Below are 14,781 nucleotides of genomic sequence, written 5' to 3' on the forward strand. Positions count from 1 at the left end.
CACAGTGGTAGATACCGTAGTTTAAAAAAAGTAGTTTCTGTGCAGAGTAATGACAGAACAGTGACTCACACATTTACAACAAAGGCGTTTTTAAAAGATTTGTTTACACGGGGATGGTTCAGTGTCGGCCTTCCTCAGGCAGAATCTGCTTCAGCGTCAATTATATCAAATATTCAAGCAAGACCTTTCATGCTTTTTGTTTGAGCCTCATATTTATTGAGCCTCATATTTATTCACACCAACAGGAGCAGAAGGTCCTGTTGTATAAGAATCCCTTGATTCTGGAAGAAAGGATTTGGGATCGATAATAACAATTACCTGTTAATCAATTTAATCCTTTACTGGGGCTACTTATCTGTAGCCATTAGGCGCAGTGTTAACTATGAAAAGGCTTTTTATATCTTCTCTTTTTGAACAAGAACAACCAAAATAATTAGCTTAACTTTTGGTCCCGGACCAAAGCAGTGTTTTCTTTTCATGTGAACCTCACACATTTTGATGGAAATGACATTTTCTCAAAACAAAGTAAATAATAAATTATGACAATTTACGTTCATCTCAGGAGAGTGTGCTTAGGTTGTCAGGTTAATTCCAATTATTGATAAATCCTGTTTATTGTTGTATTTTTGGTATGGGGTGTGCTACAAGTAAACAAAAACAGGCCTTTCACATGCAGGATAATGCATTTATATTTAAGCCGTGCAGGGTTAAAGGTGACTGACACAGAACAAACCGTTCATTAAACCCGACCGTTGAGAAAGAGGGACGTGTTGCGTGTCTTGGGAATTCTCCAAATCGCCTCATGCTCTTAGAAACACCCTAGAGCTGAGGAATTTACCTTCCAGTCACTCAGCACGATCATACTGCTGCAGCAAGAATTTAACCAAAACCTGATTTTTCTAAATATTCTGATTAAGTTGTGTTAGCATCTTGAATGTCTTAATATTTCACAATGAGATGCATAAGGATTGAAGTATGACAAAGATGATGCGTCAACTCATTTCAGTTATTTTAACATTAAAGTGAGTGAAAAAACGATGGAAACGCAAAATAATGATCTAATTATCGAAGTTACACCTTCACCAAATAGAAATGGGACATAAACAATTCAGAACGATATTAACTTTTTCTTTATGACATGAGTCAAATGTTGCAGATTTGAGACGATGGTTGCAATAATGGCTTTTCAATCATATCTTTTGCTTCATAGAAGACACAGTTTTAGTCGGAATTTCATTTTGTAAAGTTCATCGATGGAAAACTCCCACTTACAATAAAGCATCAACAATTATTGAGGCTTAACATCTTATATTTCATTTGTCTAAAGATCAAATAAACAAATGGCACCTAAGTCAAAACTTAAGACATAAATCCCATTTCATTTTATTTTCAGTGATAATCTTCCATAAAGGTAAAGTAGTGAAAAGTCACTTTGTGGAGAGCTTTTCATGCAGAAGTGATGAAAGTATTGTTTCCACCAAACTGCATGAAGGAGAATTGTTTCTCAATGTCTCAGTGTCAAGAAATGTATGTTTAAAACAATAACCAGAAAAATCACTTCTCTTTTCAGGAGAGTTCAGACAAACACATTCTGAAATCAGACATACAGTTCAAACAGGAAGTCAAATATTACAGCACACATACGGTTTCCTTTGGAGCAGCTTTTTCGTGTGAATGGAATTATACAACATGAATGGTTCACAACTTGAATCATTTCAGTTTTATGAGCCCTGATGAAGGCTTATGTGAAACTAAACTATAAAATGCCTTTTCTTGGAAATATGAAAGTTGCAATCTGCAAAGTAATATGTTGAAATAGATCCAACGTGTTAGAAATGTTAAAGTATGTGTTACATGTTTTTTAATATGTGTGTGTGTTTGTAAAACAAAAGGCAGCAGAGGCTTGCCACAGACAAAAGACAACATTTTCTTTTAAAATTACTTTTAAAGTTTATTCAAAGAAAAAAAGCCTTCAGGAAAATACATGACTTCCTGTCATACACACAGAGGACATAAGTTAGAGTAGCATGGCAGAAACAGCAGAGGAAAAAATATGTCGCCTCACGTCCAAGCCAGCAGGAAACATTACTGCAATGGTTCCACGTCGAAGCAGCGCTATGTGAATACCTGAAATGAACAACACGCGTGTTCTTTATTGTTTTGTATGTAGGTGATTCAGTGGGGTGGGGAACATGACAAAATTATCCCAAAAAAAGGGCTCAAAAACATAGAAGAACCAAGACGCATGTGATTTAAACATAAATATTGTGATGCACATTAGTGTAACAAAACATTGCTCCTGTAAACATATTCTCCACCTAAGGTGAGCGGAATAATATTAAACCACCGCAGTCGCATATTTACGCATACGTAGACTTACAGAAACAACAGAAACTATAGTTAAGCCTCTCCACTAGCTCTAAAACTTAAAAATTCACAATGCTTCAAGTGATTTTTTTTTTGTTTGGAAAAAACATTTCCAAGTAGTGGTTTTTAGAATAATATGTTTATATGTTTTGAAGTGCTGCCCTCATGGCACTTTTTCCAATGAAATTTGGTGATCGATTGCATTTTCTCATCAGATGTAGACCTAAAACTTGAGCCCATTAAGAATAAGAATAATTACCACATTTTTTTATTTCATGAAGTCACTAGAGCCACTCATCAAGGCCTTGATGCAATAAGAGACACAGGTACTACTGCACACACAGACCTCAGACGACACAGCACTGGGGTCCACACAGCTTCTCTGTACAAGGGGAGGGAGCATTGTGTGTTAATTGTTGTCTTCAGGGGAAAAACACAACCATGGTAAACTTGTTTGTGACCTTATGTGTTTGACATGAGGTCGGAGCACAAATTCAGCTCTCCCTTGCCCCTGTATTTTTTTCTCAGTGAATGATGTGCAATCTTTCGGAGTATCATGGTAACAGAGGAAACTCCAGCCCAGCCTGGAGGAGGAGATCGATGCTGCAGATTGCTTCTCAGTCTTTCACATATACAGACGACCCGATATAACAGCTGGAGCAGGAAGTGAGGGGAGCACTAAAATCATGAAAAACGTCTCCTTCCCGATGAAAAGGAAAGTTGGATTCCGTCTTGATTTTCTTCGAAAACAGCTGAGTTTTTCTGCTCCATTTTGCATGGGAAAGGTTTATGTCCTCACTTGATGGCAAAGAGTGGACTCGCAGAGAACCCTCCCAGAACAAAGCTCACGCACACGCACTCTAACAGCTGTGGGAAAGGTCGCAAAACAAATACGGTATAGCCCCCGACCCCACTCCACCCCTACCCCCCTGGGTTAATATCTACACCTGACAAAGAGGCTCGGCTGCTGCAGCTTCCTGTCGTCTTAACTCAAAGTTCAACATCTAGTATCGATCACTTGTGACAAGATACAAAGCAAAAAAAATTACATCATCTCATGCCTTGGACCACCACACAGTAATATGTCTTTCTACATTCTTGACACTTAGTGCATTGCATTCACACAAAATGATACAAATGAAAACTGATTTGGAAAAAGAAATGGAAGAACCACCTCCCAGAGATAAAAACTCTGCTGCTGTATGACCACACGTTCACCTCTCTGCTAAGATAAACCAATATGCCGATGACACCGAACTCTCCGACCGCACTCACACATACACTGAACCTTCGGTTCTACTTTTCGCTCCATTATCTTTTTTCCCCTCCATTTTATATTTAACTATATTCACAGCAGTTCAAGTTTCTCAAGCTGAGAGACTACAGGTGACCGCCCTACCCGCGTTGAGTTTTGGTGGCCATGTTCAACTTGGGAGAAAAACATGACCACTGACTCTATCTGGAAGATTAAATTAACTTTTGTACATAGACACCTTTTTATTTTATTTAAGCTTCTTTTGGACCACACCCACATGACTTTCTTCCTAGTCAAACGCACCTCGCACTCCTGTGGGTTCGGAGTAAAAGCAACCTAACCGTGTGGACTATGGGTGGATGTGTGTGAATCTTAAAAAACAAGGTAAAAGACATGTTTAACTCCACATAGTTACACTAATCTTCAAGGAATAATAATAGTTACAATTCAAAAAATACTATTCTGAAATCCATCTGATTCAACATCTCTTTCTTTCTCTCATCACCACCCCTCTATTTTTTTCTTTAAAGCAACCATCTGATCAACACAACACTTCAATGACACACACACACAACCCCTCCGACTGAATCCCGACTTATGGTAAAACCTTGGATATCAGGCTTCTGCCATCTCACCGTGATGTCTCACCAGCTCCAGCGTCTTACAGATTCCGACCCCTGGCCGACGGTCTGGAACTCTAACCAGCACGTCAGCAGCAATTGGACCAAACAGAAGTACATTTACACACACCACTGTAGCATCAATACAACAGACTCTGACCCCGCCAGCCCCGTGAAATGCTCACGAGAAAAGGCGGAGGGCAAAAACAGGTGGCAGAGGGGTGACTCCCTTACAAGAGGCAGACCTGCAGACGGAAGTAGCAGTAGTAGTAATAATAGTGGTAGCAGTACTAGTAGTAGTAGAAGACCTCAAGCTTACTGAGCCGAGGAGCACAGGAAACGATGCAGACATACAAAATCGATCCCATTTGCGATTGCCCACTCGTCTTGAATTCACATTTAAGTTATTTCTACTTCCTTTCATGTATTAATTAGTCACTGATTTTAATCTTATACACAAGCCATCACTTCAGTTAATTTCCGGGCATGATGAAGGTGGGACCGGCTGTCACTGTGTGGCAGGTCGCCCCGGGAGACTGGACTCCAGAGAGAAGGTGGAGCGGTCGCAGTTGACCGCTCCAACAAAGGTTGATTGTTGTTCTCTTTTGGTTGTCTGAGGGCTGACGAGACATCGACGTTGGGTTCTGAGATCCAGTGTTAGCGAGGGTGGAGGACATCGAGGAAGATGAGGAGAAGGAGGAGGAGGGTAGGTGTGGACCTCTACCAGCTGAGCAGGTTGCTTCGGCCCAGAGTCATGAAGTAGACCTGGCTGGAGCCTCCAGACCGAACGGAGGCGAAGAACACCTGAAGGAGACAGATGTTTAATCACTGGATATGATCACAAGCTCCATTCACTTATTTTCAGGCGCATTTTGAATTTCAACACAAGGAAATATAAATAGTATAGATAAAGCCCTGTGGTTGTTTGCCTCTGACAACCGGTGCAGGTTGTAAAATTCTAAGAAATTCTCTAAAGGCAGACTTGAGAAATCATGATTTTGTGAGGCCACCACCATGAACTGATCTTCGACCAGACCTAATCAATTAATCTGTGAATCTATATCCTTTAATGGGTAGGACAGAGTAGGCTGTGAAAGGGGGAGTAGATAGAGAGTGGGGGAGGACATGGATAAATGAGCAACGGTCGAAATCGTAGGTCTACCAGTTGAGTTATCCGCCGCCTAGACATTCTAATTCTTAGGACTTAATTTTCAAGTCCAGAGTTGCAAGTTTTTAGAAATTCCTCCATGACGTTCTTGAGATAACGTTTTCACAACCATTGGACAGAAAGGTCAGACAACCCGAATAGATAATGCCTCCGACCACGGCACCGAAATGTGTTGGACAACTAATTGATGAGAAAATAAAAATACAATTTTATTATTTCTCCACCGTTCATGCAAAGGGACCCTTTTTACGAGATTTCTTTTTACATTGAGTGAAAATGACAATCATAGATGTTGATATGATTAGTGGACTACTTGGCGAAGTTGGATCATTAAAAAACTTGGAGAGAAAACTCAAACAAGCACTGCTGAGGAACCACAGTGAGACGAGAAGAAATGTAAATCTTTACTTCACTTCGGCTAAAAAAGGACGGACAAACTTTAGATGAGAAGAGGAACTAGAGACGAGTGAAGTTACTTCCGCAGCCGAGACAGCTGAGCAGACAGAAAGTGACTTTAGAAACACCTCGGGGCAGTAAACTGTGGCTTTAGCTTCAAATCTATAACCTAATTCACGTTAATTTGCAGAGGGAGAGGAGAACAGGCTCCTCTGTTTCCTCACAAATGCCCTGCAGAGATTATTGGAGTCAAGCATCAATGACCAACAAAAAAATCTCTGTTTAAACCTTACACACAATCGAGAATAAAGAATATGTAACAATACGAGAAAGAAAATGTAAACCCAAGAGAATGAAAACATAGTTATTATCACTAGTAAACTTTAACTGTATTCTGTAGACAGTTAGGGAGAAAATGTTTGGTATTGGTCGACTGTGAGGTTATTGCTGGTTATACTCTGTGATATTCAACAATGTTTTGTAGTTCCTCCAGAAGCAATCAGATTGGTTCAAGATTTTGGATCCACAGGTGGGAAATTCCATTGAGTTCTCATTGCAGCTTATTTCCTAAAAATGTCTTCCTTTCTTTAATCTAGTACATTTTTCCCTTTAGGTGGCCCCAATACTCAGCTGAACTGGAAGGACACTCACCTGCTCAGATAATGTCATTGATTGTGAAACTCATTCCAGCTCACAGATCAGATTCTAAAGCTCCAGCCTCTCTGTGGCCTTTAGCAACGAGCAGTATAAATGGATGTGTACATGTTGTCTCACCTTGTCATTTCTTTCACAGAGGAACTTGAGTCTCTGGGCTCTTTTGTGCATGAAGACACCATCCAGGTGGCCAGTCTCCACCGAGCGGATCTCTATGGCCTTCTCCCCCCAACCCATGATCTGGTTGGAACGGATGTATGCTGCAGAGAGATACTTACGTTAATAATTGTACTGGTATTTCAAAAAATCTGAGAGGCATTTTTATAAATGCATGAATGCAGACAGCTGTAGAACGGTCTGGCATATATCACTATATTCCATTTGGTAGGTTTTTGGTAAAGTTGGAGTGTGGACGAGGCGGTACCACTTATTTTTCAGAAAAGTTAAGAATTGTTGGGTTGACAAAATAACATAGGGAACAAAAATGTATCAGTTGGCCATTCATATGGGACGATATGAAGCTATATAAATATCTGTGGCACAGAAAACTATTATATTATGTAAAGGTTTATTTTCTTAATTCAGGCTCTATTGGTTGAATTTGTTTTTAATTTTCATTTAGTGATTTTAAATAAAGTTTATGGTTGAACTGTAAAATATCAAGAATCAATTTTATTTCTTTGTATGCAACCATGTTTGATCTGCTTGATTCACAGAACAATAAATGTGCAAACTATTGTGCAACATTTTTGAGAAGGCAACACATATAATGAAAATCTTGAATATAACATTTGAATGAGAGAAACAACACTTTTTTAGATGTTTGTGTTTCCAAACCTAGAGGTCTTGCCAGAGCCAAGAGGTAATTTTGATTGACCATGCAGTTCAGAAAGAAATCCTACACAATTTGAAATATTATCTTTCATTTTAGCAGGTGGTTCAGTAAAAAGGTAGGAAGAAACCGATCAACAGAAACGTACAAAGAAAAACTTTCACAATGTGTGTTTGTGTGACTTTTCCCACTGAGACTCACCCACTGAGGTGGGCATCTCCCCCCACTGCAGCACCACGTCCTTGGTGATGCGCCCGTAGGTGTTCACGTAAACGCCCTCGTCCTCGTAGCACACCAGCAGCTCGATGCCGTCAGTGTTGGGCAGGATGATGATGGCGTGAGACTGGATATGGGTTTGGATCTGCATTGAAACACAAAACCAACACAGTATTGAATTGTAAGGAACAAGAGAACAGTCAATCATAAAATAGTTAGATACAGTTGCATTCAGAAATATTCAACCCCCTCACCTCAAAAGACATTATAGTGATGTGGATGAAAGATAATGACAATGAATTACAAAAAGCCTAATTAAAAACAACAAAAAATATTTATTGATACATATTTGAGATATTTTGACAACAGAGGTTGACTTAACTTTGAGGTTCAAATGAAAAATGTAACTCTTTTAATACATGTGCATGTTTAGTATTATTCAACCCCCAGCTTCAGTACTTTGTGGCGCATCCTTTAGCTTTTCTAACTTTTAACAAACGTTTTCAGTAAGTGTTGACAACCTTCTTACACCTCTCGATCGTCATCTTTGCCAATTTTTTCACATGCAAAAGCCTCTAGATCAGTGATGTTTGAGGGCTTCCGTGCTGTAACTGCCTTCTTTAAATCCCACCAAAGATTTTCAAATCGGATTTAAATCTGGTGACTGAAAAGGCCACTCCAGGACATTACAGGATGTTTTTCTCCATCAAGCTTAGCTTGACATGGAGGTGGGCTTTGGATCCTTGTCTTGCTGGAAAGTCCAATGATTACCAAGATTTAATTTGTAACAGAAGGCATCAAATTCCTCCTTAAAATGGCCTGGTATTTCAGGGAATTCCTGATGCCAGGTACACGATCAAGATTGCCAGCTCCTGCCGCAGAAAAACAGCAATGACCCACCAACAGGCTTGACCTTGGGGATGTTATTATTATGGTCATAAGCCTGGCCTTTCATACGCCAGACATACCGCTGGTCCATATGTCCAAACAATTCCAGTTTGGTTTCATCAGTCCATAGAACTGTCACCCAAAACTCTGTAGTCTTATCCAAATTCCTCCTTGCATATACTAGTCGACTTTTGATGTTCCTTGTGGTCAACAGCTGAGTGCGTCTTGGAGTCCGGCCATGAGGTCCTTGTTTATTCAGTGCACGTCTTATAGTTGCCATTGACAAACTTGAAACCGCCTTCATCAGGTCATCCTGTAGGTGTCTTGCAGTCACACAGGGGTTTATCTGAGTTGTTCTGACTTAGTTACTGAGGGTCCTTGATGAAATGTTGGGCTTTCTTCCACGGCCAGGCAGGTTTGAAGCTGCTCCATCAGTTTTAAACTTCCTTATAATGTTCCCAATGGTGTCTCTTGGAATATAATTTTTTAGGGAAATCTTCTTTCAGGTGTGATGAAATAATCACCTCTCTCAGCTTTTGTGGAAGCTCCTTTGTCTTTCCCATGATTGCAACTCACCTTGAATACCTTCATGGGTGGGGTTTATATATGCATCACAGCTGAAGCAAATGAAGGATCAGTATATAGTTCCCAAAGGCTTAATTATGTTTCAACTCCACTTTAGGCCATAAAAACTGTCAGACAGCTTTAAAAACAACAATATTATATAGGGGTTGAATATTTGTGACATTGCTATCTTAACTAAATATACTGTTACACAGACGTACTACATCATGCATTTTCTGAGTTGGTTTTATGTATCAGTCAACTCATGAAGAATTCATCCGAAGCAGAATCTTGCTCTTTGAAAATACTTTAATTGATAAATCCTTAAATTCTTTGGGGGGGTTGAATATTTCTGATTGCAACTGTAGCTACATTTTTTGTCAACAACCCAGATCAGATCCTTTAAGGCTTTAGCAAACCTTTAAGTGAGATATTAGTGTTGTATGTTCTTACGTGTGTGGGTAGGTAGATGTCATAGACAGCCCCAGAGTCCACATCCACAGCGTGGAATCCATTAGAGGAACCGTAAATGACCTTTAGCCTCTGACCCTCCTCCACGGTCAGATCGACCAGCAGAGGTTTGTGCACCAAGTCTCCAAAGGACTGAAGGACAAAGGTCAGAAAAACAAGTTGGGTTATATTTCTCTGTTTTGTTCAGTCATTCAGCAGCAGCGTGAGCATGACATCAGTATTTACCAGGGTAGAGATGATCAATATTAACAGAGAGCAGAACAAACAGTTTTCAATGAATTTGTAGTTAAAACAACAAACTCTAGAAGGTTCATCTTTGATTTAATTCAAACCTTGGCATTATGGGTAAGAATACTGCCATAAATATATGTGAAGGCAAATTTGAGCCAGACGGATTTGGATTTCTGGGGAACGATACTGACACATTTATGACTGATGACATTAATCAAACACTGACAAAGAAATGTAACTGATGTTTGATATTTTACAGTGCAACCATAAACTTTATTTTAAATACCTTAAAAGAAAATACAATTACAACTTTATATAAATAACTTGAATGAAGAAAATAAATCTTTCTTCACATATTTTCTACATTGTTTATTGTGAGAAATGTTTTCACATCGAAGCATATTGGTAAACGTAAACACAGATGTATGTGTATGACAGGCTCCTGTCAGCCAATCGAGAGGGATTGTCGTGCTCTACATAAAATCAAGTGTATGAATATACAAGACAGATCGACATTATAGAATCAGCTTGGAACCTATATGTATTTTGGTTCGTATAAACACAATTGTTAAATAAACAGATGCTATCAAGCTAAGCTAATCGCTTGACATGCTCTCACCTTGAAGGCCATGAACTTGTGGTAGGGTTTAGGTGCCCAGGCGTAGACCTCCACGGAGTTCTTCAGAGCCAGAACCAAGAACTTGATCCGCTCATATTTCACTGGAGAACAGAAAACAACAATAAAACATGAGGACATGATCGCAAATTATCAGCATCAGGAGGAGAAACCAGCATCATCAGCAAAATAAAACTTTGATTATTTATCCTCCATCATTTTAAACTTCTCCTGTCGTCTTTCGTGTCACATCATCAGATAATGTTAGGAACACAGCTGCTGTTTGACAATAGATTTCTTGGTCGGACAAAGCACCAATCAGGCTTCTCTTTTGACTTGATTTGACTTTCCCTTTAAAAGCAGTCAAATCATTGTAAACTCATGTTTATTTGACCTTACGTATGATTAGTTTGGTTTTAATGCCGCCGAATTCGGTTTTTGAAATTGCCAGTCAAACTGAATTTTAGTAAATAGCCGTAACTCCCATGTCATATGATCTGATCTTAACTTTCTTGTGCATGGCAATAATTTCTTCTACGGTGTGAAATAATTTAATTAGGATTTAAAAAATTTAAAAGGGGCTCAATCAAAAGATTTTAAATTCTATTTATGTATCTTAGTTTTGAAAAGGTCTCTACATTACACTTCCTCAAACAAACTTCTGCACAAGAGAACTTGAATCATTGGCTGAAACTTGGTTTCTCGCCAATTCAGACACGTGAGTAAAATTCCTCGCCAGGAAATGGATGTGATGACTGACAGCTGTGGTCAGTCTGGAGGGGTTTCCAACAGGAAATGTCCGTCTTGGCTCAGGTGTACTACCATCACAGAGGACATTCTGAGTTTTAGACAGGACATTTCCACTTGGATTTCCCTGCTGCAGTGTTACTTAACTAAGGGCTTTCCTTCCAGCTGTTATCAGCGACATGCTTTTGTACAAATACACTCAAAGTGAGTTTGTTAAGTTTGTAAATATTAGCTCGTCTGTTTGAGTCCAGATGCAGCTGGGGTTTTTTAAAATGGGAAAAGAGGACAGAGCAGGGTTGGTTGTTGAATAGATAACATTGATTGTGAATCGTAAAAGCTTATATTTACTAAACACATAATTAGAACGACTCGTTATGAAATGGTAAGGACACATAAACGTGAAAGATGCTTAATCGTAACCACACAGATCCTTACCAATCATAACCCAAACACAACACTTTTACACAATGAACTTAACCATCTCAAGTTGTTTAACGTCAACACCTTATTTGTTGGGAATTTTTGTACCTTTATTTAACAGGTAGCAACAGAAAGAAAGAAAAAAGGAGGGATGAGAGCCGATAAAAGTTTCCAGACAGAATTCAACCAGGATAAATTGACAATGAATCAAATGTATTTGAACACTTCTAAGTATCCGTACTTTAATTTGGTTGTGGCAGCCACCATAATATAAGTAATAAAATACTTTTTCTTAAATTGGTAAAATCTTTCATAGCACATTGGCAGCATTTGCTCTTCGCGACCACAAATGATGAATGTGCTGGGAAGTCAAATCTGATCACAAGTGATCACAGGAGCCACATTTTGGATTCATTTGAGTTCCAGGTATGAAGAGTCAAACTTGACGTTGAACACATGTGATCAGATCGTCCGAGACGATTGTTACCAGGTCGGAACCAGGAACCTTAGACCCTGAGGGGACAGGGAAGCCATATTATGATTTACTAAAAGTCATCGCAAACATTGGGCTCCGTTCCCATTTCACCGTGTCAACGTGACCTACCGACGTTGTAGTGGACGCAGCCCTCCAGGTCTCCGACAGTGGTCCAACCCTGTTTCTTCTCCACCTCGGGGTCGTTGTGCAGGATCTTGTTCCTCAGCCAGGACAGATAGTAAACACGGAGCTTGTTCTTCTTACCTGCAATCGATCGAGAACGGTCAAAACATGTTCATCGACAGGTTTTCTTAACTGTCAGTGAAGAGTTAAAATAATAAAAAACAATAAATACTGAGGAATCTGCTGTTTGTTACCTCTGCAAAGGAGGTTATGTTTTCAACCCCTGTCTGTTGGTTGGTTTGCTTGTCATCCCAGATTACACAAAAAAAAAACATATTTCCATGAAATGCAGCATGGGCCAAGGAAGAACCCTTAACATGTCTGGTGCGGATCAGGGGCAGGGGGTGGATACAGCAAATGTTCCTTACTTTCTTAAACATTGGGGAATAATTCACGGATCTTGAGGAAAAAAAAATCAAGGTGTATTCAGAGGATGGATATCTATGAGCTTGTGAAATTTGGTTGAGCTTAATTGAATTGAAGACGACTTTGGGGTTTTGGCAGAGGTATCCGCTCTACTGAGGAACATTCTAGTTAACTATGAATCTCAGTTTGTTTTTGTTCTTCCCGTCAACGACTTTTAAAATTACTCCAATAGTCATGATGACAGAATGATAAAAAAAAAGCACCTCCATCCATAGGCTGATATTTTGTAAATTTGCCACATTGTCAGTCATTTCTGCTTTTTAAGATATTTATTTTTTTCGTAGGAATTTTTGATACAACTTTTTCGATGACGCATATTTTGTAAGTTGTTAACGACAACAAATGTACGCATGTTTCCCTGCGGTATTTCCTTCCGTCATGAAAAAAGCTTGAGTGCGTGTCATCGCTACATATTGTACACACATGACGCGTTCTCCGCAGGCAGAGATTTACGCAACATCCGTTAGGCCAGCAAATATTTGTTGTGACACTTCTGACTGCACTGCGTCCGTGTGAAATTGAGAAAGAGGAGAAGTAAGAAGGAGGATGTGCTTTCAATCTGAGAAGTCGTGGGACTCAGAGCTGTGTGTGGCGATGCAAATATTCAAGCAGCATAGATGCAGAAGTTCGATCAGAATGAGTAGGGTTTGGGTAGGTTTTCATTCATATATGTATGTACGTGTGCAGTGGTGGGAAGTAACGAAGTAGAAATACTTCGTTACTGTACTTTTTCACATATCTGTACTTTACTTGAGCATTTATTTTCCTGACACAAATTTCTGAACTTTCGACTTCTTAATATTCTCAAAACTGTCTGGTCAACAGAGCAGCGGGGTTGGCGCAACGCGCGCCTCTCTCGCTCACTCGCGTGCCCCCTGCCTCGGAGATGTGCAGGGCTGGTCGGGCTGCCTTGGTCGACCGGGGTAGAGCAGGCTGTACTGCAGGTTCACCTTCAGAAACTTTGTTACGAGTTTAACTTCCTAGTCTAGAGAGTCAAGTTTGATTCTCTTCTCCACGCTCAGCCAGGGCCGTGACCGACTCTGGCAGAGCCGATCCGAGGACCTCACTTAACCATCCAATGGGAAGTAGCGATGTGTGTACAAAGTGCAGGGACTTAATCAACGCCAGCACATTCCCAATCCTATTTATTCCCTTTAGAATGATCCAGGTGCTCGGTTCAGTTCAGTCTGTGTTATTCTGTCTGAAATTATGCACCAAAACTAGACTGTGTCCAGTGATTTATTCTTCTCTGTAATAGCACTCTGCAGGTTGTTAACAAATGAGAAACTATCCTATTATGTGTGCCCAGAACTTGTTTCTTATCCCTTTGATACTTAAGTGAATTTCAACACCAGATACTTTTGATACTTAAGTACATTTAATATGAGTTACTTTAAGACTTTTACTCATTTTCTGACGGGTGACTTTTAATTTTACCGGAGTCACTTTTAGCTAAGATATCTGTTCTTTTACTCAAGTATGGCTTTCAAGTACTTTATACACCACTGTATGTGTGTGTGCACATGTGCACAAGCCAGACATAGCAAGTTCTCAAACACTTTTGTATGCCAAGTGGGTTTTTGTTTTTGCAGGATTATTGTGTCTGTATGGTTACAACTTGTATGTGGTTGCACGTTTTATTGTGTCTCCTTGATCAATCCTGAAGTGTAATGTAATGCAATCAAACCATCTTTAAATGTGTGAGCATTCCAGTTTGTGTGTACGTGTGTGTGTGTGTGTGTGTACATACCTGATATAGTGACCAGAACGTTGAGTCCCTCCAGGACGTCCATCTGCTGGAAGCGTCGTCGGCTGATAAGAGGGTAAACCTTCCCCTGACCGCTTCGATCCAACAGCATCAGACCGCTCTCTGTTCCGACCAATAGGTTCACTCCTACAAACACACACATTTAAGAAAACACCAACAAAACTGAATATAGCTGGAAACACCACTCTGCAGTCTAGTCGTGATCACAGTACAGATTAATTAGTGTCTTGCTGCCACCAGGTGGTTGAGACTGTAACAGCTGCCATTTTTTGAAAACAGTCATATAGTATTTAAAATTTCCTAAACCACTTGAATGGGGATATATGGTAATGCAGATGTGCAAAAATTCAACTTGAATGATCCACTCAAGATTCAAATCTAAAAAAAAAACATTTTAAGTTGTAAACGAATATCATTAGAATCGTGACAAGTGGCCTAAATGTAACAGTCAGTGTAGTAGTATCACTTTTAGTTAGGGCTGCAC

The 14,781-nt window shown here is 39.7% G+C and overlaps 1 protein-coding gene across 1 annotated transcript in view; it reads right to left on the reverse strand.

Annotated features, from left to right (window-relative positions):
- Nucleotides 1-1,938: 1,938 nt before the first annotated feature.
- The window catches only part of LOC128455470 (mitogen-activated protein kinase kinase kinase kinase 4), a 91,186-nt gene continuing 78,343 nt past the window's right edge, over nucleotides 1,939-14,781 (reverse strand). The window contains exons 26-32 of the mRNA XM_053439142.1: nucleotides 14,280-14,423; nucleotides 12,050-12,184; nucleotides 10,282-10,382; nucleotides 9,414-9,563; nucleotides 7,494-7,653; nucleotides 6,581-6,720; nucleotides 1,939-5,046 (exon numbers count right to left, since the gene is read on the reverse strand). Of these exons, the coding sequence (XP_053295117.1) occupies nucleotides 4,963-5,046; nucleotides 6,581-6,720; nucleotides 7,494-7,653; nucleotides 9,414-9,563; nucleotides 10,282-10,382; nucleotides 12,050-12,184; nucleotides 14,280-14,423 (914 nt within the window). The 3' untranslated portion in view covers nucleotides 1,939-4,962. The remainder of the gene's footprint in view (nucleotides 5,047-6,580; nucleotides 6,721-7,493; nucleotides 7,654-9,413; nucleotides 9,564-10,281; nucleotides 10,383-12,049; nucleotides 12,185-14,279; nucleotides 14,424-14,781) is intronic.

This window comes from Pleuronectes platessa, chromosome 14 (assembly GCF_947347685.1).
Source record: "Pleuronectes platessa chromosome 14, fPlePla1.1, whole genome shotgun sequence".
NCBI classification, from domain to species: Eukaryota; Metazoa; Chordata; class Actinopteri; order Pleuronectiformes; family Pleuronectidae; genus Pleuronectes; species Pleuronectes platessa.